Raw genomic sequence first — 23082 nt, 5'->3', positions numbered from 1 at the left:
TAATACAAATTTGATTTTGAGACCTCAGATTTAGAATTTGAGGTCTCGAAATCAAGCATCTGAAAGCACCCAACTTCGTCTGTAAAGGTGTTCTTTTTTCTTTCACAGTTATCTCGCAACTTTGATGACCAGTTGAGCTCAATTTTTCACAGGTTGGTTATTTTATGCATATGTTCAGATACACCAAGTGAGAAGACTGGTCTTTGATAATTACCAATAGTGTCCACTGTCTTGAAGTGATGAGAGTTTCAGACACTATTTTTGTCAACTGTTGTGGCCACTGCCAGTGCCTATCTAAAAGATTCTTTGATAATATTGAATTTGCCATCATTTGAGGCTTTTTTATACGACGTTGGGAATCCGGTTTAAAACAGTCAGCCTCAAACAGTTTTTGAGTTTATTAACTGTAGTTAAAATCTTCTAACGTTCATTATTGTGTCATGTTGGAGCTTAAAAAAAAGTGTTCCAACGAGTCAGCTCTCACCTTTAACCTCTGTCGCCTTCAAAAGTAGTCGGATTGCTGGAACCACATCGAAAAATGCGGCATAGTGTAGAGCTGTCATGTGCGTCCAGCGACATTGTAAATCTGGCGTGGCTCCGTTATCTAGAAGTGTTTGTATGAGCTGGAGGGTCCCCAATCTGTCACCAATACCTTCAGATCCTGCTTTCGAGGCATAGTGAAGGAGCGTCATATCCGTTAAGCCGTCACGATCATCCACATGGAAGTCACGCTTAAATATCTGTAGGATTAAAGGCGAAGTGTACCTTTGGTTTTTTGAACAATTTGATTGTTTTAGTCAGATGAAAATGCAGATGTCATACAATAAAACTCATAATGTGAAAATTTTATTTTTAATTTGTTCATTGGCATTCATTTTAAGAGTGATTACCAGATGTATTTTAGACAATATAATTGGTAATGGCAGGCCGAAAGGATGCGTTTTGCTGGCTACTGCTACAGGAGCAAAGACGAACCAGTGTCCAATATTGATCTGTGGACCCCTAAGCATGGGAGGAGGAAACCTGGTAGACCGGCAATAACTTACACTGACATTCTCAAAATAGACACAGGACTTTAATCGACAGATTTCTAGTCAGCAATGGGGGACAGAAAGGCTTGGGGAACCATCGTGATTCGAGGACATCACTCGACTTAAGCAATGGCAGGCCTGATGCTTCAGTTTTTGGAAAAAAGGGTGCCAGATTATACCTACCAGGTTCTGTTTCGTACCAAACATGCAATAAACGTATTTATAACGCGCCTTTTCCAAAGACTACAAAGCGGCAAGTATTTACTGCAAGGTGAGTGGGACAAAGTTTGAATTATAAGACCTAACCCTTAGCACCATGTAAATGCCTGTGGCGCAATATGCTGCCAATCCAGCCGGAAACACCGGGGTGAACCCCTTCTCTTTTTCGAAAAGTGTACTGGTTCTTTTACATGCGTTACACAACACATGGGACCAACGGCTTTAAGTCCCCTACGAAGGAGGAAGCAATAATTAAGTGTCTTGCTTTAATAGGACACAAATGTCACACAAGTGTCACGACTGGGACTCGAATCCACACTCTACCAAGGGGTGGTCATCCTTTAGTTTTTGCCAGTGTCTGTTGGATATACTGTCTTAAATGTTGATACCTTGCTTTACTTGTAATTGCAAGAAGTGAACAGTTTGGACATCCATTTTTTGTAAGTTTCCTGCAAATTTGGACACCCTTTTAGTTGACCTGACCCTGGCTTAAACTTGACCTTACCTCCTGACTAATTGCACATAAACTCCTCTGCACTTGGGGCACCCATTGTCTGACGATAGCAAAGAGTTCTCCGACACTCCTCTTAGTATCCTGTGCTAGGGACCAACATCCAGGGCACTGGGGGTCAAAGAAGGCAAGTTGAAGGTCTCTGCATTGGGCGCAAAGAGGTGCCTCTGAGACTGGGTGAACTGTTGGTTGTGTTCGGCAAGATGGGATGATGGTGAGATTCGGTGACGATGACAGCAATGATGTGTTGTGTTCTGAAGTTTGGTCTTCTTCCATTTTTTTTATGAGTGTCTAAACAGAATTTGAGATTATTATTAATGGACAAGAAAACATTACTCAGGGAGGTACAAGTAATTGTTTTAATTATTTTAAAGTCAATCTGTGGAGAAGACTTTGAAGAATAACAACAATGACATCATCACACAATTGTCTTTTCAACCAGTGCAACATACGTATTTCTGCAAACATTCTTTTTACCATAATTTCTGATTGGAAATGCAAGTTTCGTTTTTTAAATTCACAAAATAAGCTTTTATCGATATTGTCTAGCTATCAGTAAAATATTGACGATAAAACTTGATGGAAGAAATATTTACAGTGCAGGTTCAACAAAATAAACTTAAATAACAGGGCACTGAGAAAAATTTGATAATGTACAAAATGTTTTAGTTTGAAAAGGCCACTAACTATGAACAAAAATGTTATAATCCAAAGTTAATTTTGACTGCAGAGCTAACAAATCAAATATATTTTTTACTTCAATTCAACTTCCAGTATTTCCACTTCAGTTTGATCAGGAATACTACATATGAACAGTAGAATGAAGGTTAAGTTTCCCATAGGCTATTTCATGGGGATTCTATCTCAAATGGAAAATAAGTGCATACAAAACAGAATACGTACTTTAACGCCTAGTAAGTAGGCCTATAGCTAGCTAGTAAAACAATTCATTACAATATGTTCTTGATGCCATCACTTCCATTGACGAGCAAAGGGTTAAATTGTCAATAATTATAAAGGCCTAGTAAATTTAGTTAGAGTAAGATAAGACTCTGTAATTTTGTTAACTAAACCTCAACCAGTCCGTGGCAAATTAAATTGAATATTAAAAATTACTAACTTGTATTATCATTGTACATTCACACTCTCTAACTAATTCTAAACAAACAAATTATACACAACTTCTGACAACATTTTTGTACCTCCCCGCTAAAGTCTCTCATATGGAGCTAAGTGTGACAGACAGAAGTGAGTGACTACAGTTTTTCACGCACGGTCAGTGACAACAACAGAAAAAGTGATCGAGAGAAAACAAATTAAACTTACACTCAGCAGGTACTCTTCATAAAAGAAAACGTTCTTTATTCCCACAATACCACTCGCTACTAACATAAATACTTACTCTCAAGTGACAGGAGACACCAGAATTCTTGTCATTTTGCAGCAAAAAGCAGCAACCTGCTGGCCGGTGTGTGTGTCTTTGCGTTGGAAAATTAGCAGACGGTAAAAATTAACGAAAAGTTTCACCCCAAAATTGTGGTCTCATAAATAGCGCCACCAATGAAGTTGCTGGAAAAAAAAAGTAAGAAGAAAACTGCAAAAAGTGGTGGAATTGCGCCACCAATTGACAAAATCTCGCCAGTGTTATTTACCGGGGTCCAAAAATTGTGACAGTGAGTTCTTGATTCCCATAATTTGTTGTCATTTGCATCGTAACCGATCGAAGCGATCGCTCTTCTTTTACTCCAGGCTGCGGTTGTATTGAGTCATGGAAACTTGAGGGAGCTTCCTGAGTTCTTTATTTGCAGTCAAAGAGAGACATTGAAGTAATCGGTGAGTAATGAACATCAACGATGAGTTACTTTTTTGAGTAGGTAGTTGAAAACGGTATTGCGGGCCGTGGAGCATGATTGATGATAGGTTGTTGTTGTTGTTGTTGATGCTTATGATCTTTCCAATAACTTGGGAACTCGGCAAAGCTTCAGATGGAGGTAAATGTCTTCTCTACAACTTATGAGTATGATCAAGGATTATGACTTGCAGAAATATTTTATGTGAAATTGTGATTCAGTTAAGTAATTTAACTAAGTAAAACTAGGTCAGCTCAGCTGTAATTTCCTTCCTCCATCTACAACATTGTCATTAGACCTATCATCCTCCATGATTAGAAAAGTGTTTGGTTATAAACATCATAAAGGTTTCCTTAACAAATCAAGGAAAGTTTGGGAAAGTTTTTGTATCATTCGAAAATAATCATGAGATATCCCTTTTTGTAAAAAACTAGTGAAAAAGTGGTGGTGCCATACGGAAAAAAAATTACTTTTATTATTTATATCATAAAAAATAGACGTAATATTTGTTATGGCAGAATGTTGTGCATGTAAACTGTAAGGGAACTGAAGCATAAGGTTTATCGCGAACAGCAAAATATCAAGAGAGGGCGCTGTTGAACCCACACAAAGGTATAGGCGTAGCGTGCGCGAGTCGTAGAAACTGCTTAGAAACCGCCCCATATTCCTTCCCACAATGCATTACGTTTCTGAATCGCGATAAACCTTATGGGAAGAATTGAGTGCCTGTGTCTCATGCAATATATAAAAACAAATTTTATATGTATACTCTCTACGTTTCACAGAGAATCAAGTGACTCATCTTGACGGATGGAAATATTTTGAAAGAAGAGCCTTTTTATCTTCTGATGGAAGGGGCACCGTCAAACTCTGTCAAGCATCAGGACATGGATTCAGCAACGCTCCTCCCCTCCCAGCACCAACCCCTAGAATCCCACCACCGACCTCTCACCACCTCGACCAACACCCCCTTCTTCTCCACCCGACAAGACCGAGAACCAGCCTTTGCCATTTCCGATTACGGTAAACCGATACTGAGATCGTCACACTCCCTAGCGGGCGGGTCCCGTCTAGAAGGAGCGCGGAGGTTGAGCGGACATATACCCGGGACAGGTGCGTTCCATCCTGTCCAACCACTCGCCATCCATCGCAACACAGAACAATTCGCAAACACTTTGACGCCAACAAATGGAAGTCAACCTTTCCATTCACATTTAGCTGCCGAAGAAGTTACCGAAGATAAAAGATTATCGAAACGTAAGTAATGTTTCTCCTTTGACTTTTAAAGCTACAAGTAATGTGGTTTTAAGAATACTTTTTGTCTGCCAAAATGCTTACTATTTTGCTCATTTTACAGCTCACCAGTTGAAAGCTAACAAAAATGTGGTCCAGGTATGCTTTAAATGCCTTTTTTAACATTTGGAAACTTTGGAAAGGAGAGCTGTAATCTATTTAAGTTCATATTTGCTTGAAGAAACTGATTTGTCCATCAAATTGTATCATGGACACTGGACAGATATGCAGTTTTTATTTCCTGCCCAGGGCCCCATTTCATAGAGCTGCTAAGCACAAAAATTTGCTCAGCATGAAATTTCTTCCCTGATAAAAATAGGATTACCAACAAAATGTCCATTTGTTGCATGGTGCTTGTTACTGGTATTCAGCTAATGTTTGCTCATCCTGAAAATCATGTGGAAATTTTGTTGGTAATCCTGTTTTTATCGAGGCAGAAATTTCATGCTAAGCAAATTTTGGTGCTTAGCAGCTCTATAAAATTGAGCCCAGCTGGCCGGCCATACTGCCACAAAATACCACAGGAGACTGTAGAGACTACCTTGTGAATGGCAGTCAGTGGTACATGTACAAGTTTCTAGTACTTACATAGGCGTGGAAAGTCTGTGGAAAGTCTATGGTATCAGCGTATTTTTTTTAATAATGTGTCCATGATTATTGGGGTTTTTTCAAGCCAAGACGAGGGCCCAAACAAAGTGCCTTACAGTCATTTATAGCTGTGATTTATTAGGCAAAATGCATTTTAAATTGCAAGTGATCTTGTTCATATCCTACATAGTGTACATGTAAGTGTACACAGACTTGATACTTTGTTTGGGCAAGACAGTTTTTGTTTTTTTTTCTACTATGGGCACCAAGGTGAGTGGCAAGTTCCATGAAGTTGATTGCCTAAAGTGAAATATCAGAGCCTTTGCGGTCCTTTTAAAAAACAAAAACAATGCAGGGCTGTATGCTTCGTTTTTGAAAGGGCAAGGGCACCAAGGCATTTTCTTTTTGGTAAAGGGCACCCTATGATTAAATTGTAAACTTGTACTGGAGCATTTCAAGGGCACCAAGGCAGAGACCAGGGGACACGGAGGCAATCGCCTTCGTTGCCTCCGTGAAGTATCAGGCCTGACAATGAATCTTATATTATGCAAGATAATTTTGGGGTAAGTTGAGGTTGTTTTTTTTTTTCATTTCAAAGTTTCAATAGGCATGATAACTGATGGTTTTGAATGTCCTATCGGCTTCTTTTTACACTTTCATCCCTTTAAGTCAAAACAGCTTTTCTCGCTTTTCTTAAAATGTTATCTTTCGGTTTAGGTTATTTTACCATGGAAGGGCCTTGTGTATGCACACTGTGTGTTGTAATTTACAGTTCAGACACATACAAGACACGAACAGAAATACTAACAAATTGCTTCAATTTAAAATGTGTCAAAAACGCAGCCCATAAACAATTCGTGAATTTGTTTAAAAAGCCGAGACATAGCCCCCATGTCGCTCATTAGCGGCTCCCCAACTTAAAAAAGAAGCCGTCAAGTTTCTCTGTTTTCAAATTGAGAAAACGGCGAAGGAATAAATAAGCTCGTCGCAAAGAAAAGTGAGTCCTCGTGGGACCTCGTCGTGGTCATTGAACCTCAGTAGTGAGATACGTCTTAAATAAATGCAGGATTTTGTTTCGTAAATGCGTCCCTGTGGCCATATTGCGGTGCTCTGGAACAGCAAAGTAGAGATTGTTACATAGTTAGCCCTTAGGCAATTTTGTACTCCTTCAGACCGGAATGGAGTCTGTACATTTATTTTGGGAAGACACAAAAGTATACAATAATAATATTAGTATTGAATTTTTCAGACCTTCTGTTTCATTCAAAGATAAGCTTATAATTCGTCCAAAGAAACAAAACACTTTTCACTCAATTTTGTTTTAATGTTAACAGTGTAATTGGTAACTTTGTGTAAATGTTTTTCGGTGAACAAATAAAAAATGTCTCCCGTCCATCCCTACTGTGGGATTTTCTGTGTGAGGTAAAATTTACATGTAAGGCATTGTCCAAAATGGCGGCTACAGCTACGGTTACATTTTGGTCGCTGCGGTACTAATATGTATACGTATCTTGCCTGTAGAGCAAATCTGAAACGAACATACATGTAGGTCACTCTTTTTGTATTCAAAACTTGAATAATAATAAAGTCTTTTATAGCGCACGTATCTACCAAACTTTCATGAGGAAAGGTTATTGCAGTGATGAACTCTGAGACACAATTATTTGCGCACCTTATAAGGGTTTACAAGGTGCTTCGGCGCAAACAGCAGCCACAGCCAGGAACTCGGGGCGAACCCCTTCTCTTTTCGATAAGTGCACTGGGTTCTTTTACATGCGTTACACATATTGTATACATGGGACCAACGGCTTTACGTCACATCCGAAGGACGAAGCAATGGTTTAGTGTCTTGCTCAAGAACACAGTGTCATGGCTGGGGATTCGAACCCTGACTCTGCTGATCAGAAACAACAGAGTTTGAAGTCGGTGCTCTTAACCGCTCGGCCAAGACACTTCCACTTGAATGGTCTCTCAAATATCCAGACCATAGAGCAATCATGGCAGAGGTACCAATCACTAGTAAGTCAAATGAAGGCAGTATATACAGAAAAACCTTATTGATTTTTGGGGTTGAACAAAGAATTGACTAGAGTGGGATTCGAACCAACGACCTCCGGATTAACGTGCCGGCGCTCTACCAACTGAGCTTTCTAGCCCTATATTGGCGGTGTCCCTATTTTGTCAATATCTTTGTTCGGGGGTGCCAGTTGTTGAGTCATTTGAGGTAGTGTATGACTGGGTGAAAGGGGGGTGTGGTGAGGACCAAGGCCCAATTTCATAGAGATGCTAAGCACAAAAACTTGCTTAGCACGAAATTTCTTCCTTATTAAAAACAGGATTACCTAACCAAATTTCCACATGATTTTCAAGATAAGCAAACAACAGCTGAATACCAGTAACAAACAATATGCAAAAAAATTGACATTTGGTTGGTAATCCTGTTTTTATCAAGGAAGAAATTTTATGATCAGCAAATTTTTGTGCTTAGCAGCTCTATGAAATTGGGCCCTAGTCTTGGGAGGCAAGGAACAGCAAATTAAAAACGATTCTCTTTTAGGAATCCGTGTACAAACAGTTGGTCCCATAAGTCATTGGATCGGTTCTTTTGTTACTACAGCGACACCACCTCCAGAGTTAAAACGATTCTCGTAACAGGCTCGGTGAACGTGATGTGAACTAATGGACAGTTTTGTCTGCGACCAATCATACCACAACCGTGACACTTTGCCTCAAAACCGATTCCCGTTTGTAGATGCAACTATTTAGTCTTTGAAAGCCATGACCAGTTTAAAAGAAGGGGGGGAAAAAAAACCTCTGAATATTCTGGCAATTATCGTCCTGGACGCCATGGGGCATCTTGAGCTAACCCACATGGGCATTGCCTCCATTACAGCCACTTGCTCTAGGCGAGTGAAGATTCCGTAAATGAAGATGGTGTTGGGTAAACGACTCCAGTCTCCTGGGAGTGACTCCTGATGATACGGCCATGTGTGGTTGTAATTTGCATGTTAATCGGATTCCACAGTGTGTAATTCGAAAGTGTGGATTTTGCTTGCGCTGGTGACATATTAGGTTTTATTAACACGTACATGTACAGTTATTGTTTCCGAATAGCCAATTGTGTAACCTATTAGCTCAGTAAGTTGATGCCTTTATCAGCAGTGGCCTGGTACTTCATGGAGGCAATTACCTCAGTTGCTCCTGGTCATTGCCTTGGTCAGTGTTTTAGCCACGGTGGGCGGTGCCGGGCGGACCTGCCCAGCGCTCTTGAGCAAAATACACTGTGCTGCCCAGCAAAGATTCCCCCAGTGCACTTCAGAAATGATGGCCCATCTGCCCACGGTCCTTAAACATGAATAGTTTTGTTAAACAGCTTGCCCTCGGTGGATTGAATTGGATTTAAAGTCCACCACTAAAATTGGTCTCGCTATAACACACAGGATTTGGTGACCCTTGAAGTGTTCCAATAAAATGTTAGAAATGTCCTAATAAAGATGCTCTTTACTTTACGAAGGAGAATACAATATATGCCTTGGTGCCCTTGCCCTTTCCAAAACAAAGCATCTGGCCAGTTATGGTGATTTAAACAATCAGTACTTAAACAGACTGACCATATCTGTTGTTTCTTAAAGGCAGTGGACACTATTGGTAATTGTCAAAGACTAGCTTCCACAGTTTGTGTATCTCGACATATATCCATAAAATAACAAACCTGTGAAAATTTGAGCTCAATCGGTCATCGAACTTGCGAGATAATGAAGAAAAAACACCCTTGTCACACAAAGTTGTGTGCCTTTAGATAGTTGATTTCAAGACCTCAAGTTCTAAATCTGAGGTCTCGAAATCAAATTCGTTGAATATTACTTCTTTCTCGAAGACTATGGCACTTCAGAGGGTGCCGTTTCTCACAATGTTTTATACCATCAACCTCTCCCCATTAATCATTACCATACCAAGTAAGGTTTTATGCTAATAATTATTTTGAGTAATTACCAATAGTGTCCACTGCCTTTAAAAGAAAAGTTACATTTGGTTTGATCAAATTAATCAACACTCATTGCGGGAAGAAACAAGCATGACAAGATGCGTTCAACTTTTACAAAACAAATTGAAATCGATGTGCTTTCAAATTTATGACTTCCATAATAAGTAAGGTTTAGGTTAAATGTTTTTAATGAATTGTATTATAAATTGTTATAAGGTTTTGTGATGGCGTTGTCAAATGTACAGTAGTGTGCTTTGTTCTGTCATGTGTAGTAAATTTGTCAGCAAAATATTAACAAATTGAACTTTCCTTTTCGACCGAGCTACATGTTCCAAACTCACATCATCAATTTCTCTGATTTTCACAAGAATCGTGGTATGCTGAGTGTGAAGTAGGCCTATGTCAACTTGCCAAGAAATGGCTCAATTAACAAAACCACTTCCTGGGGTACCCCATGGGTGTCGTTAGCAAACCCTGCCGCTGCTGTGTGTACATTATCCTCAGCTCGCCGGGAAAATAACACAGAGATGAAGTTAGTATTTTGTCTCAAGGGGTCTCGGGCGTCTTAAGTATTCTCTATTTTGGCACCGGAATTAGGTTTTTTCGAAATTGTTTGCACCGCAGAAGTTGATTAAAGATTTGGAATCGGTTTTCCTATTTAGTGGATTACTAACACCGGACAGGGTGGAAATGTCGTGAACAATCATTGATTTTTGTGTTTGTGTTATTTCAGGAAAGCGTAAAGCCAATAATCTGGTCGGATCTGTTTGTACGATTTGCGGAGTAACAGTACGGCCGGTGGAACTACCTGCTCATTTTGCCATTGAAATAGAGAAACTCAATAAGATAACGAGGTTAGTTACCAGACTATCAAGTGTCGTAAATACAAGACTATGGAATGCAAAGTGGGGCTTGATTCTTGAATTAAACTGGTGCCTAGCCAGTCCATCATTGTGCTATTTCAAAAATAATAATGACAAGATTCATGACCGTTTTCACCAATAGATTTCTTATGTTTATAGATTTCACCGCTTTTGTATTTTTGTGTGTTTTTTGTTGCTCCTTTTAGATCAGGAAAGAGTAGCAGGGAAACTTCAAGTCAATCAAGAAAGGTATTTCTAATAAATCCATTCAAAGAACTTTCAGCAGAAGCTAAAAAGGTCGTTTTTGTGTTTGACAAGAACAATACATAATTGGTTTTTGGAAACATGTACTTGCTGGGTATATACATAATCTACCCATTAAGTGTTACTGCAAACCAAATATACATGGATACCTTACCGTGCAATACCTCAAATCCAATTGTTTTATTTTGTGATTTGATAGTCTGAAAAGTCTCTTAAAGACGCTGGACACTATTGGTAATTGTCAAAGAATAGTCTTTACAGTTGATCTATATACATAAAATAACAAACCTGTGAAAATTTGAGCTCAATTGGTTGTCGAAGTTGCGAGATAATAATGAAAGACAAAATAACCTTGTCACACGAAGGTGTGTGCTTTCAGATGCTTGAGTTCGAGACCTCAAGTTCTAAATTTGAGGTCTCGAAATCAAATTCGTGTAAAATTACTTCTTTCTCGAAAACTACGTCACTTCAGAGAGAGCCGTTTCTCACAATGTTTTATACTATCAACCTCTCCCCATTACTCGTTACCAAGAAAGGTTTTATGCTTATAATTATTTTGAGTAATTACCAATTGTGTCCAGCATTTGTCCAGTGTTTTTAAAGCCATTGGACCCTTTCGGTAAACAGTATTGTCCAAGGCCCACACTTCGTGTATCACAACTTCTATATCAAACAACAAACCTGTGAAAATTTGGGCTTAATTGGTCATCGGAGTCGGGAGAAAATAACGGGAAAACCCACCCTTGTATCCGCGCGTTTCGCCGTGTCATGACATGTGTTTAAAATAAATCCGTAATTCTCGTTAACGATAATTGATATTGTTTTACTGTTTTCTCAAAAAGTAAAGCATTTCATGGAATAATATTTCAAGAGAAGTATTTCACCACTACCTTCTGTAAACCCTGTAAGTTATTTGTAAATCTGTGAATTTTTTTTTTTTTCTGTACCGAAAGGGTCCAATGGCTCTAAAGCATACACCATTCATTATTATTTATGCAGGTCAGCTGTTTTACTGATTAAATGATCCTGCTTACTAAGATGTCATGCCTGGGGTTGATTTCCCAAAGATCTAAAGATTGATCGTAACTGCAAATCAATCATAGCTGCTAAAGTAAAGTGTGATGTCACAATACAAATCACTTTGGTGATACTGAACTGACAACTTGTCTTACGATGGATTTGATTGCTTTGTGACAACGAGCCCAGAGTTGATGGATTTCACAAAGGTAGTCCTAAGTTAGGACTAGTCCTAAGTTAGGACTAGTCCTAAGTTAGGACTAGTCCTAAGTTAGGACTAGTCCTAAGTTAGGACTACCTTCGTGAAATCCACCCCTGGGCCCAATTTCATAGAGCTGCTAAGCACAAAAATTTGCTTAGCAAGAAATTTTTTCCTTGATAAAAACAGGATTACCGACCAAATTTCCATTTGTTGCATATTGCTTGTTACTGGTACTCAGCTGTTGTGTGCTTATCCTGAAAATCATGTGAAAATTTTGTTGGTTATCCTGTTTTTATCAAGGTAGAAATTTCATGCTAAGCAAGTTTTTGTGCTAAGCAGCTCTATGAAATTGGGCCCTGGTATTTGGCAGTTTCAAAACAGGTCCATTGGGCCCCAAAATCTACCTCTTTGATCTACTTTTAGACCTTGGGATATTGTCCCTGAAGCTCATATTTTAAATCTTTGCAACTACGTAAACAATTTCAATCCAATTCGTCTTGTAGGTCACCCCAAGTGCATCGTCCACGAAGAGGAGGCGGGAAAGTAATGAAGACGTTCTTGAAAGCAGAGAGAGTAGGCACGAGGTAGGGACAAACGTAACCGAGGTATATTCTGGGCCCAATGTCATGGAGCTGCTAAGCACACAAATTTGCTAAGCGTGAACTTTCTTCCTTGATAAAAACAGGACTACCAACCAACTTTCAATGTGACACTCAGGATAAGCAAACAACAGCTTAATACCAGTAACAAGCAATATGCAACGAGTAGAAATTTGGTCGGTAATCCTGTTTTTATCAAAGAAGAAATTTCATGCTAAGCAAATGTTTGTGCTTAAAGCAGCTCTATGAAATTGGGCCCAGGTCTTGTATAAAAAAATGTTGGTAAGGAAAGAATTTTGAGCTAAAAGCCCTACATGCCGTCATTGTGGATATTCACCCCAACTGAAAATAAGCCCTCTGTGTTGTATGCCACTTTTTTCAATTTTATTTTTTCATTTTTTTTATTTTCATTGCAGGAGCATAAAAGAGTGAAGCGCAACAGACTAGAACGGTTGAACGGTAATTATTTATTTTTTAGAAAATACATTTTAAAAAGTAGTGGTGAGCACTTTAAAGACATAACATACGCGGTGAGACGTACAGCAGCATTGGATAGTACAAAGCGTTTTGAGAAACATTTCAGTTCGAAGTACTACAGTTATGGAAAAAGATATCTTTTTGTTTCCTCAAAACTAAAATAATAAGAATAGACTGTGTATTCCTACAGGGTTAATCTTCCTCCTCATATTTGCTCCAGACTTTTTGCCACCTTTTTAAATGAATTTTCAAAGGGTAATTTGATTGTAAACATGTATCAAGATTAGGGCAAGAAGGCTGAGACTAGCAGGTCACTGTCTCAGACATGGTGAGCTGGCAGTGAGCAAGCTTGTGCTTTGGGCCCCTACTCAAGGTCACTGTTCCAGAGGCAGACCACAAACCACCTATGATGTGGACACCTTGTGCCGGGACTCTGGACTGCGTCGGGAAGAACTGCGTACAGCAATGGAGACCCAACGTGTTTGGAGGGCCATCATCCGATGCTCCGCATCCACTGAATGAATGAAGGAAACAAGTATCAGTTCTAAAAACCAAATGTGACCTTTGCCCCTAAGATGCCCTTCGGGTGTGAAAAGTGCTATATGTGTTATTATTTAACGATCACTTTATCCTGCCTTGCATCACAGCGCGTCTTGGTCGATGTCGCAAGGGCCTAAAGAGATCGTCAGATGAGATTGCGAGCAGCGTTGCACTATGTCCAATCTGCCATGAGGTCTTGACTGGTTCGGCGGAGGATAGGAACACACACGCTGTGGCCTGTCTCAGGAAGGTATAGGCTTTTAATATTCAGGAATGAGAAGTTTCAATATTTTATAGGAATTCAGAACTTTTCATGTCTGACATTTGGAGCTTGGTTGTCACCTTTTTGTCAGCTATGACTTACACCCCTTTCATTTTGTTCTGGGCAAGTAAAGTTTACGTGTATTAATGCCGCGTTGCCTAAAACGCGCACTTTCACTGCATAACGCACATCATAGAGTCATATATAAAAACGTACAGTGAAATTGCCCACCAGTATGGCGCATTCAAGTTTTTTTTTATGATGACGTCAGGTGAAATGGGTCAATATAAATACTGTTTTATTATTATTGTTATTTGTCTTTGTTATTGTTGGCAGGTCAACCCAGGTCAGGAAGATGTTGATGAAGACATCGATGTTGATGGGGAGGAGGAGGAGGAAGGGTTTGAGGAGTATACGTGGTGCGGCCAAACCAGAGTACGTGCTACATCAATGCTTGACTCAAGATTCAGTGGTAGGTCCTTAATCATTCACTATAGAGGCATTGGACACGTTTGGCAGTTACTCAAAACATATATTAGCATAAGATTTTCTTTTGTAACGAGCAACCGAAAGCTGTTGATAACACAAAACATTGTGAGAATTGACCCCCTCTGGAGTAACGTAGTTTTTGAGAAAGAGGTATTTCCTCACTAAAATAGTTGAATCTGAAAAAGACCTTAGTCCTGAAGCCTTTCTTATCCATCTGAAAGCACACCGATTCATGCATAAAGGGTAGTTTTTTTTCCTTTATTTGTCTTGCAACTTCGATGACCGAGTGAGTCAACATTTTCACAGATTTTTTATTTTATGCATATTTTGGGATACACCAATTGAGAAAACTGGTCTTTGACATTTACCAAAGATGTCCAGTTCCTTTCTGCAGATGGATTATGAAAACTTGACCCAGTATTGCTTCACCATGATAAAGTTTTCACTGGATTATTACTGTACTCTGAAAATACTTTAGAATTTCCAGTTTCCAATTTCACTTTTTACTCATCAGAAGCGGGCTTCGAAGTTGGTCGTAAAGAAACCGACTGCGACGCAGAATTGAATGTTGACGATGACGACACGGCAGAGTTTGGACCAGAGCAGTTTACGGAGGCCGACATTATCCCGTGTCCGTCAGACGATTCCACCGAAGATAAGCAACGACAAGCTTTAAGGGACGCTGTTGTAGGGTGAGGGAATAGTGTAGTAGACTGTGCAAGTCTCGTGAGGATTCAAAATTCCGGGACTAGGTTGGTCCCAACCAGATTGAGTTTTACTTGTGTGCGATTCTGTTTCTTCAAATACTTTAGTTTAACATAGTTTATGGCTGTTAAAATGATATCATATCAGAGGGTAGCTTTGTTATATATGAAAGTAATTAACGCAAAGTTTACAAGTCAACAAAGAAAACCTGACAAAAAGACTTGACCTCCGTTTCCGGTTACTTGTAAACAATCAAGAATTTTGCCAACCATGGAAGGAAATTCAACTCGCATTCATGTTGGCAGGTATACATGTTACATAGTGAATAAAAAACTATACATGCATGTACAAACACATGCTGCATGCAGACGATCGAAAGTGCAAGCTGACAAACTACATCATCTCGGACCAATCATACCAACTAGACCACCGAGATTTCCCGGTAGCTAGAGGCAGTTAGAATCCTATGTTTTAGCAGCGGGTACTGCAAATGGTTATAATAAGATGTTAAATTTGCATCGGGGATAAAGAATATTCATTTTTTTTTTTTTTTTACCCATATACACCGATGGGTGTTAGCACTGTATACTCGGTACTTACCCGAATCCTGTGTGAACAAAAAATCACAGGCATATTACTGGGGTGGGATTCGAACCCACGACCTGTGCAAAAACATAAAATGTAAAAGTTCCATTTCAAGTATGCATTAAGTTTGTTTTATTTTGTTTGATTTTCCTTTTTTTAGTAATGATGGGAGAACTAGCCCCCTGGATTCAGTTCCAGGTAAGCATCAAAACTGACTCGGAATGAAAATCAAGATTTTGCTTTTTATTGTTTTTTGCTCTTTATAGCAGTTAGTCCGATGGGTTTGGGCAAATTTTTTGGTAAAATCATGACTGTACAAGTCATGAGCAAATTGTAGTAAACATACTTCAGCAATTATGGCTTTGAATTCCCAAGCTATATTCACAGATAACCAATGTTGAAGTCCTGCTGTAGTAAATTTGTATTCGGTTTCCCTTGTGGTGTATTACTTGATATTTGAAGTCTTATCCCCTTAAGGTGATCCCTCTCCTGCCACTGCCCAGGTTTGGTCCTTAGCTATATAGCAGTTACAGGATAAATGGCTTCAGACATGGCACCCTAAAGCAACAATATTGACAAATAAGGGAGACTGTCAACATTATGGCTAAGTAGCTTAGTTGGTAGAGCGATGGGCTCAATTTCATAGCGCTGCTAAGCACAAAAATTAGCTTAGCATGAAATTTCTTCCTTGATGAAAACAGGATTACCAACCAAATTTCCATTTGATGCATATTGCTTGTTACTGGTATTCAGCTGTTGTTTGCTTATTCTGAAAATCACATGGAAATTTAGTTGGTAATCCTGTTTTTGTCAAGGAAGAAATTTCATGCTAAGCAAATTTGTCTGCTTAGCAGCTCTATGAAATTGGGCCCTGGTGTCGTAACTTAATCTGTCCCCCGTCTGGGAAATTAACAGAGGCTTGGCTAAAGGAGTTTGATTCAATAGAGGGCGCTAATCTTACCACACCGGCATGTCAACCTGGGTGTCGCAGGTTCAATTCACACCGACTCAAGTCAGAGAAATATTTACAAATGCTCTCGTACCACGTTGAAACATGGTATCCCTGTCACGCATTTCTTGAGAGAAAATTCACTCACGATTGAAAAATGTTAATTTGTTCTATTTTTAGATCCCTGGTTGCCTTCCACCAGTAGTGAGCAGTCGAGCGACAGCAAATTACCAAACAGGTAAGAGACCACCCTTCATGAACACTTGATTTAAAAAACGTTTAATGACCCACTTGGAAAAAAACTGTCACCACACAATCTCTGCTGTAATTCATTGAAAATGTTTTTCAATCAGCAAGGAAATTGAGGTCACGTGAGATGTAACAGATTTTAAAGGCAGTGGACACTAATGGTAATTACTCCCAAAATATGATTAGCATAAAACTTAGGGAGAGGTTGGTAGTACAAAACATTGTGAGAAACGGCTCTCTCTGAAGTAACGTAGTTTTCGAGAAAGAAGTTATTCTCCACAAATTTGATTTCGAGACCTCAGATTTATAATTTGAGGTCTCGAAGTCGAACATTATTGTCTTGCAACTTCGACGACTGATTGAGCTCAAAATTTTCACAGGTTTGTAACTTTATGCATATGTTGAGATTCACCAAGTGAGAAGATTGGTCTTTGACAAATACCAATAGTGTCCGGAGTCTTTAATTGTGTAAACAAACAATCATTTTGAATACCCTTATCCAGTGCTTTTCAGAAAGATTTGCGAAAATCCCTGTTATGTCATCACTCATGGTACGTCATATGTGGGAGCTCCAATTTGTATAGCGACTTTGTTGCGGCATTGAGGTAAAACAAAGCAAACTCCCACACATGACATTAAACTATTTTGTCATTTTACACGAGCTGTCAACGGCAGAAGTATTTCTAGTTTGTTTCAAAATGCTTATGTAGCCTACCTGTTAAAAAGATTTTGCATTTCAAACAGTCGATGGTTTGTAATTGCATTTGTTGATTTCCAGCGTTGATTTATTTTTTTTTTTTTAAATCATCCATAACTTTTGTATTGATTTCTTTTCATGCCATTATATTATTTAATTTAATGCGAATGAATACCTCTGTTTTCTTAAACAATTAGCTCGTTTTAATCCTACGTATAAATGTAGATACATACAACAAAACTAACTTGTGAATATATTAAAGCGTTTATGTCGTGCAGAAAGAATAATCAATAATTGGAATACACAATCTGAGACCATTTTATGACAGAAATGCTTCTCAGATTCAAATTTGTTGGGGGAAAAAAAATGTTTTACTTAACCATATTGCTTTGAAGTGAAATAATTCACGTTTGTACATGCTGAAACAATTTTCGTCTCACTGATACAACAATTATTTTGTGACATTGTTTTGCTAATTTCTCAAAAACCACAGCACCTCATCAAGTAATATTTTAAGGGAAGCTTTCTACTATCATTATTTTCAACTGCGCAACTTTTATGTAAATCTGTGGATGTTTGTCTTTTTTTTGTGTCGTATAAAAAAGGACCCAAACCCTTTAAAGGGAAGGTACACGTTTGGTAATTACTCAAAACAAATTTTAACTTTAAAAAACTGACTTGGTAACGAGCATTGGAGAACTGTTGGTAGTATAAAACATTATGGGAAACGACTCCCTCTGAAGTAACATAGTTTTTGAGAAAGAGGTGATTTCTCACTAAAATTATTTGTATTCCTATCTGAAAGCACAAAAAATTCGTCCAACACGTGGTGTTTTTTCTTTCATCATTTTCTCGCAACTTGGATGACCAATTGAGCTCAAATTTTTCACAGGTTTGTTATTTTATGCTTATGATGGGATCAGTTGGATGGGATACACCTAGTGAGAAGACTGGTCTTTGACAATTACCAAACGTGTACCTTCCCTTTAACATCTATGTACATTGTATTCTTCTCATAACAGAACAATGAATACAGGCAGCATGTCAGCCCAATCAGAGACGATCATCGATTGTTTAAAGACGAGAGTACGAGAGCTACAAGAACAAGTGGATTCTGCTGCTGCGTCGAGAATCAAATGCCTTATATGTATGGTGAGTATTGCTTACTCATCATTGACATCATACGTTTTAATTAGCCCTCGGAGTAGCCGAGGGGCATGAGTGGAAGGACTCATCGTCAATTTCACCCAACTCTTCCTAACTTAGGATTAATCTTAGGATTTAGGACAAGTTAAGTTCCGTATCTGAAGACATAAGAATGCATTGAACCCATCCTAACTCAAGATAAGATTAATCTTAGCATTTCTTAAAATCGGCTGCAGCTTTATACTTTTTTTAATAACTACAAAATATGTGGATAAATTTTTCTGGTTTTTGTTGTTCGAACTACCCTTTAAGGAACACGTTGCCTTGGATCGAACGAGTTGGTCTATAAAAAGCGTTTGAAAACCGTTTGTTATAAAATGCATATGGCTAGAAAGATGTTTTAAAAGTAGAATATAATGATCCACACAAGTATCATTCAAAATTGCACGGTTTTCCTTTTACGTCGCGAACTAACACGGTCGGCCATTTATGGGAGTCAAAAATTTGGGACTATGCGTTGGGACCAACAATGGGTCGGGGAAAAATTAAAATGCCAAAATGATCTTGGGGTTGAACAAAGAAAAATTGACTAAAGCAGAATTTAAATCAACGAACTCTGGATTCACATGCCAGCGCTCAACCTACATGAGGTATCGAGCTATCTAGCCATTTTGTTAGTGCTCTCGTTAAATATAATTGTTTCGTTTCCTTAGAAGAACAGGGGAATGGTTCAAGTTAGTGAAAATGTCTTGACAAGGCACCATCTTCAAGGATTTGTCAAACTCAAAAACTAATAACATTGATACTAGACAGTCTATTAAACACATCTTATATGTGATAAGAAATCGGGTAGATGTGACAAAGCGTGGCTTTTTGTCAAGGATTTCCTCCACATGGCTTTTTGTCAAGGATTTCCTCCACATATAATAGTATCCATGGTTCTTGTGATGTGTTTGAAGCCCCTTCTCTTAATTCCTTTCGTGGTCAGGTTTTGTGTGCCATATTCTCTTCCAGTAACTAATGTATACATGTATTTACAGTGTTTTGTTTTATTTTATTTGGTATTGTTTACATCGATTTGTTTATATTTTATTTGATTTTAAATTTATTTCCCTTGTCTTTTATTGTTTATTCTATTTTATAATTAATTTAATGTAGGCTTTTGCTTTTAAAATTTATTTTAAATATATTTTCACAGTCATTCACGGTGGTCTGTTTCTGTTTCCTATTTTATTTTATTTAATCTCCAATGTATGCTTTAATTTTTCTTTCCTAAGATGATTCTATTTTAATTGTTAACTTTGTACATATCAGATTGTTTTTTATATAGGCTATATGAATATTTCTAATTGTTTTTTATCCTTTCCTGTAATTGGCGGCTCGTCCGCTGTTGGTTTGGTCAATAAAATATAAAATATCTGTTTGATGTTACAGGATTCATTTAGTGTTCCGTTGGTGTCCATCCAATGTTGGCACGTACACTGTCAACAATGCTGGCTCCGCACACTGGTAAGATTTCTTCACAGATCAAATGTGGTATTTGGAACCGTTTGATTGTTTTAACTGTTTAATCTTATTTAAAGGCAGTGGACACTATTGGTAATTGTCAAAGACTAACCGTCACAGTTGGTGTATCTCAACATAAGCATAAAATAACAAACCTGTGAAAATTTGAGCTCAATCGGTCATCGAACTTGCGAGATAATAATGAAAGAAAAAAATGTCCTTGTCACACCAAGTTGTGTGCGTTTATATGGTTGATTTTGAGACCTCAAGTCCTAAATCTGAGGTCTCGAAATCAAATTCGTGGAAAATTACGTCTTTCTCTAAAAACTATGGCACTTCAGAGGGAGCCGTTTTTCACAGTGTTTTATACCATCAACCTCTCCCCGTTACTCGTCACCAAGTAAGGTTTTATGCAAATAATTATTTTGAGTAATTACCAATAGTGTCCATTGCCTTTAAATGTAGATATACATGTATACAATAAAACTTCAAGGTACCGTCGTGTTTTTTGAGATATTGCCGAAAACAGGAGTGATTATGTCCACGCAGGAAGAATTGTTTGAATATGCAATACACAATCTGAGAGATGTGTAAAAACTAATGTTTTTCAATAACCACATTTCTTTGAAGTGAAACGGTTTTCAAAATGCTTTATACTATCGAAACCTGGTGCAGGCTTCTAACCAAAAGTTTTGATTTAAAGGCAGTGAACGCTATTGGTAATTACTCAAAATAATTATTAGCATCAAACCTTCCTTGGTAACGAGTGATGGGGAGAGATTGGTAGTCTAAAACATTGTGAGAAACGGCTCCCTCTGAAGTGAGGTAGTTTTCGAGAAAGAATTAATTTTCCACGAATTTGATTTCGAGACCTCAAGTTTAGATCAAGCATGTAAAAGCACACAACTTCGTGTGACAAGGGTGTTTTTTTTCTTTCATTACTATCTCGCAGCTTTGACGACCAATTGAGCTCAGTTTTTCACAGATTTATTTTCTTGTGCATTATGTTGAGATACACCAAGAAAGAAGACTGGTTTACAACAATTACCAATAGTGTCCATTGTCTTTAAGAGTGATTACCTAACGTATTGGTTCCCTTTATGAAATTGTGGTTGCGTATTTACACTATTGTGTTACCAGTAGTGCCATCATTCATGACCATTCTTTGTTTCCTTTTTTTTCCCCGCTCCCTACAGGGAGCCAAGAAATTATGCCCACAATGCAACATGATCACGTCTCCGGGGCAACTGAGGAGAATTTATCTCTAGGGAGATTCCATTTCGACAGGAGGGAATTTTGATCGCCATTCACAAACTGAATTTGGCCCAAGGCCAACCGTTTGTTTAATTTCAAATTAGTTTAGTATCTACAACAAATTCAACATGTTCAATGGGAACAAATACACTCGCTGTGTAAACTTGTTTTTTTTTAAACTCGACTAATATGAACATTTTAAAGTTGTTTTCCAACTTGTATTTTAGTTCAACTTAGGAAGAATGGTTTCAGACGTAGCTTTACAAATTTGCAAGCGACACCTTAGATACGGTTGAACTTGTTAATTTTAAATGGACATTATTCTTTTTGTGTGTGTATATTTGTAAACTGCAAGGAATATAGGCATATTCTTATGTGGGCAATTTGTAAATATTTGAAGATACAATTTTCTGGAAGGAAATAAAAAATCTGAGATGAAGCCAAAAATTGTGTCTTGTGATTTGTCTCCTTACTAAAAATAAATAAAATAAAATGTTTTGCGAAAAATATTAATGGCCTGACAATTGGACCCTAGCAGAGTCTTTCTCGATTGCTAAATGACAACACACAGACCAGGAATGAAATGCAGGCTAGGTAGGCCATGGCACCCGTTCCCCCTGGGCCCAGTTTCATAGAGCTGCTTGGCACACAAATTTGCTAAGCATGAAATTTTTGCCTTCATAAAAACAGGTTTTCTAACAAAATTTCCGTGTGGTTTTCAGGATAAGCCAACAACGGCTGAATACCAGTAAAAGGCAATGTCCATCAAATGGAAATGTTGTTGGTAATCCTGTTTTTATTAAGGAAGAAATTTCATGCTAAGTAAATTTTTGTGCTTAGCAGCTCTATGAAATTGGGCCCAGGTCTTGGCCTTGGTGTCTGTCCCTTTAAAAGTTTCCCACTGACTTTAAAGATTTGCCAATGGAAATGCCCTTTGCAAAATTAAAATGGCCTTGCCCGTTCAACATGTTCAAAGATGAAACTCTAGGCCTTGACACAACAAGAATTAGTGTAAGAGAAACAGTCAAGTGGAAAGAGATAGTGAGATAAAGAGAGAGAGGCAGAAAGTACATAGAAAAAGCAACCCAGGGGTAAATGGGTGCCTGTGAGGGCAGAGATGGTTCTTGTGATTGATTTAGCCGAGTAGCACATATTAATGTTGCACAGGTTGTATACTCCCCAGGGAGCTGAGATGGTTTAAGGAGTGATTACTAGGGGTAATAATGTGAAGCGCTTTGGGACGCGGTGTGAAAAGCGCTATATAAAAACGGGTTATTATTATTATTATTATTATAGAAAACGCAAAGGATGGTGCTGGTTTAAAAAACCAATAAAGGATGATCTCAAATATATAGATAATACAGTTTTATAATAGCTGGAGTCCATAGGAAACATTAAAAAAATATAAAGAGTCTCTTACCTCACGTTAAAACATGGTAAAAATGTTTTTTCTACAGAACGCTTCTAGCAAAATTTCTGAAAAACGCGGGGTCAAACAAACATGCGCGGCAAAGGAATCATGACGTCAGTGGTGGCTATTTGGTGTGGAAAATAGCGCCCTCAGTTTGCCAAAGCTGGAGAACTGTGTTCACACCCAATTAGGGGAATATCGTCACTGGCGTCAAGAGGTCATTATAATTGATAAGCCGTTTTTGACTCTCGGCTGAAAAAGCCACGCGGCCTGGTGCATTTTTGACTCGAGTTATTCGTTACTAAACGCAAATTTTGAGAGTAAAATGATTATTAACCGGTATCTACAATGTCTATTTGGCCATAAAAAGGTAATAGTTGAAATATTGAG

At 38.3% G+C, this 23082-nt stretch overlaps 2 protein-coding genes across 5 annotated transcripts in view; one reads left to right on the top strand and one right to left on the bottom strand.

The window, feature by feature from the left end:
• LOC139945935 (CAP-Gly domain-containing linker protein 3-like) overlaps window positions 1–3282 on the bottom strand; it is an 83977-nt gene extending 80695 nt beyond the window's left edge. For all 3 annotated transcript variants that reach the window (XM_071943460.1, XM_071943459.1, XM_071943458.1), the window contains exons 1-3: window positions 3164–3282; window positions 1756–2052; window positions 485–740 (exon numbers count right to left, since the gene is read on the bottom strand). In XM_071943460.1, coding sequence (XP_071799561.1) covers window positions 485–740; window positions 1756–2037 — 538 coding nt within the window. In that variant the 5' untranslated portion in view covers window positions 2038–2052; window positions 3164–3282. The remainder of the gene's footprint in view (window positions 1–484; window positions 741–1755; window positions 2053–3163) is intronic.
• Window positions 3283–3410: 128 nt separating this feature from the next.
• LOC139945979 (E3 ubiquitin-protein ligase RNF220-like) lies at window positions 3411–21717 on the top strand. Of its 2 annotated transcripts, XM_071943542.1 has the most exons (15): window positions 3411–3594; window positions 4397–4868; window positions 10211–10331; window positions 10547–10589; window positions 12327–12407; window positions 12839–12881; window positions 13547–13689; window positions 14038–14173; window positions 14705–14882; window positions 15641–15678; window positions 16610–16667; window positions 17182–17283; window positions 18398–18527; window positions 19956–20030; window positions 21224–21717. In XM_071943542.1, exons 2-15 carry the CDS (start codon window positions 4460–4462, stop codon window positions 21293–21295), a joined length of 1629 nt encoding a protein of 542 aa, XP_071799643.1. In that variant the 5' UTR covers window positions 3411–3594; window positions 4397–4459; the 3' UTR covers window positions 21296–21717. The 2 variants fall into 2 exon arrangements, with proteins under 2 accessions (XP_071799643.1, XP_071799644.1); XM_071943543.1 differs by lacking the exon at window positions 17182–17283.
• The last annotated feature ends 1365 nt before the right edge of the window (window positions 21718–23082 follow it).

The sequence above is a fragment of the Asterias amurensis genome, chromosome 13 (assembly GCF_032118995.1).
Source record: "Asterias amurensis chromosome 13, ASM3211899v1".
In the NCBI taxonomy this organism is placed as follows: Eukaryota; Metazoa; Echinodermata; class Asteroidea; order Forcipulatida; family Asteriidae; genus Asterias; species Asterias amurensis.
This window is presented reverse-complemented; position numbering and strand designations above follow the sequence as displayed.

Excerpts from the sequence above, each read along its gene's own strand:
- LOC139945979 (XM_071943542.1), top strand. The coding sequence starts at position 4,460 with ATGGAAGGGGCACCGTCAAACTCTGTCAAGCATCAGGACATGGATTCA. Across the intron at positions 10,590-12,326 it reads CTTCAAGTCAATCAAGAAAG|GTCACCCCAAGTGCATCGTC; the intron begins GTATTTCTAATA and ends TTCGTCTTGTAG. Across the intron at positions 14,174-14,704 it reads GCTTGACTCAAGATTCAGTG|AAGCGGGCTTCGAAGTTGGT; the intron begins GTAGGTCCTTAA and ends TTTACTCATCAG.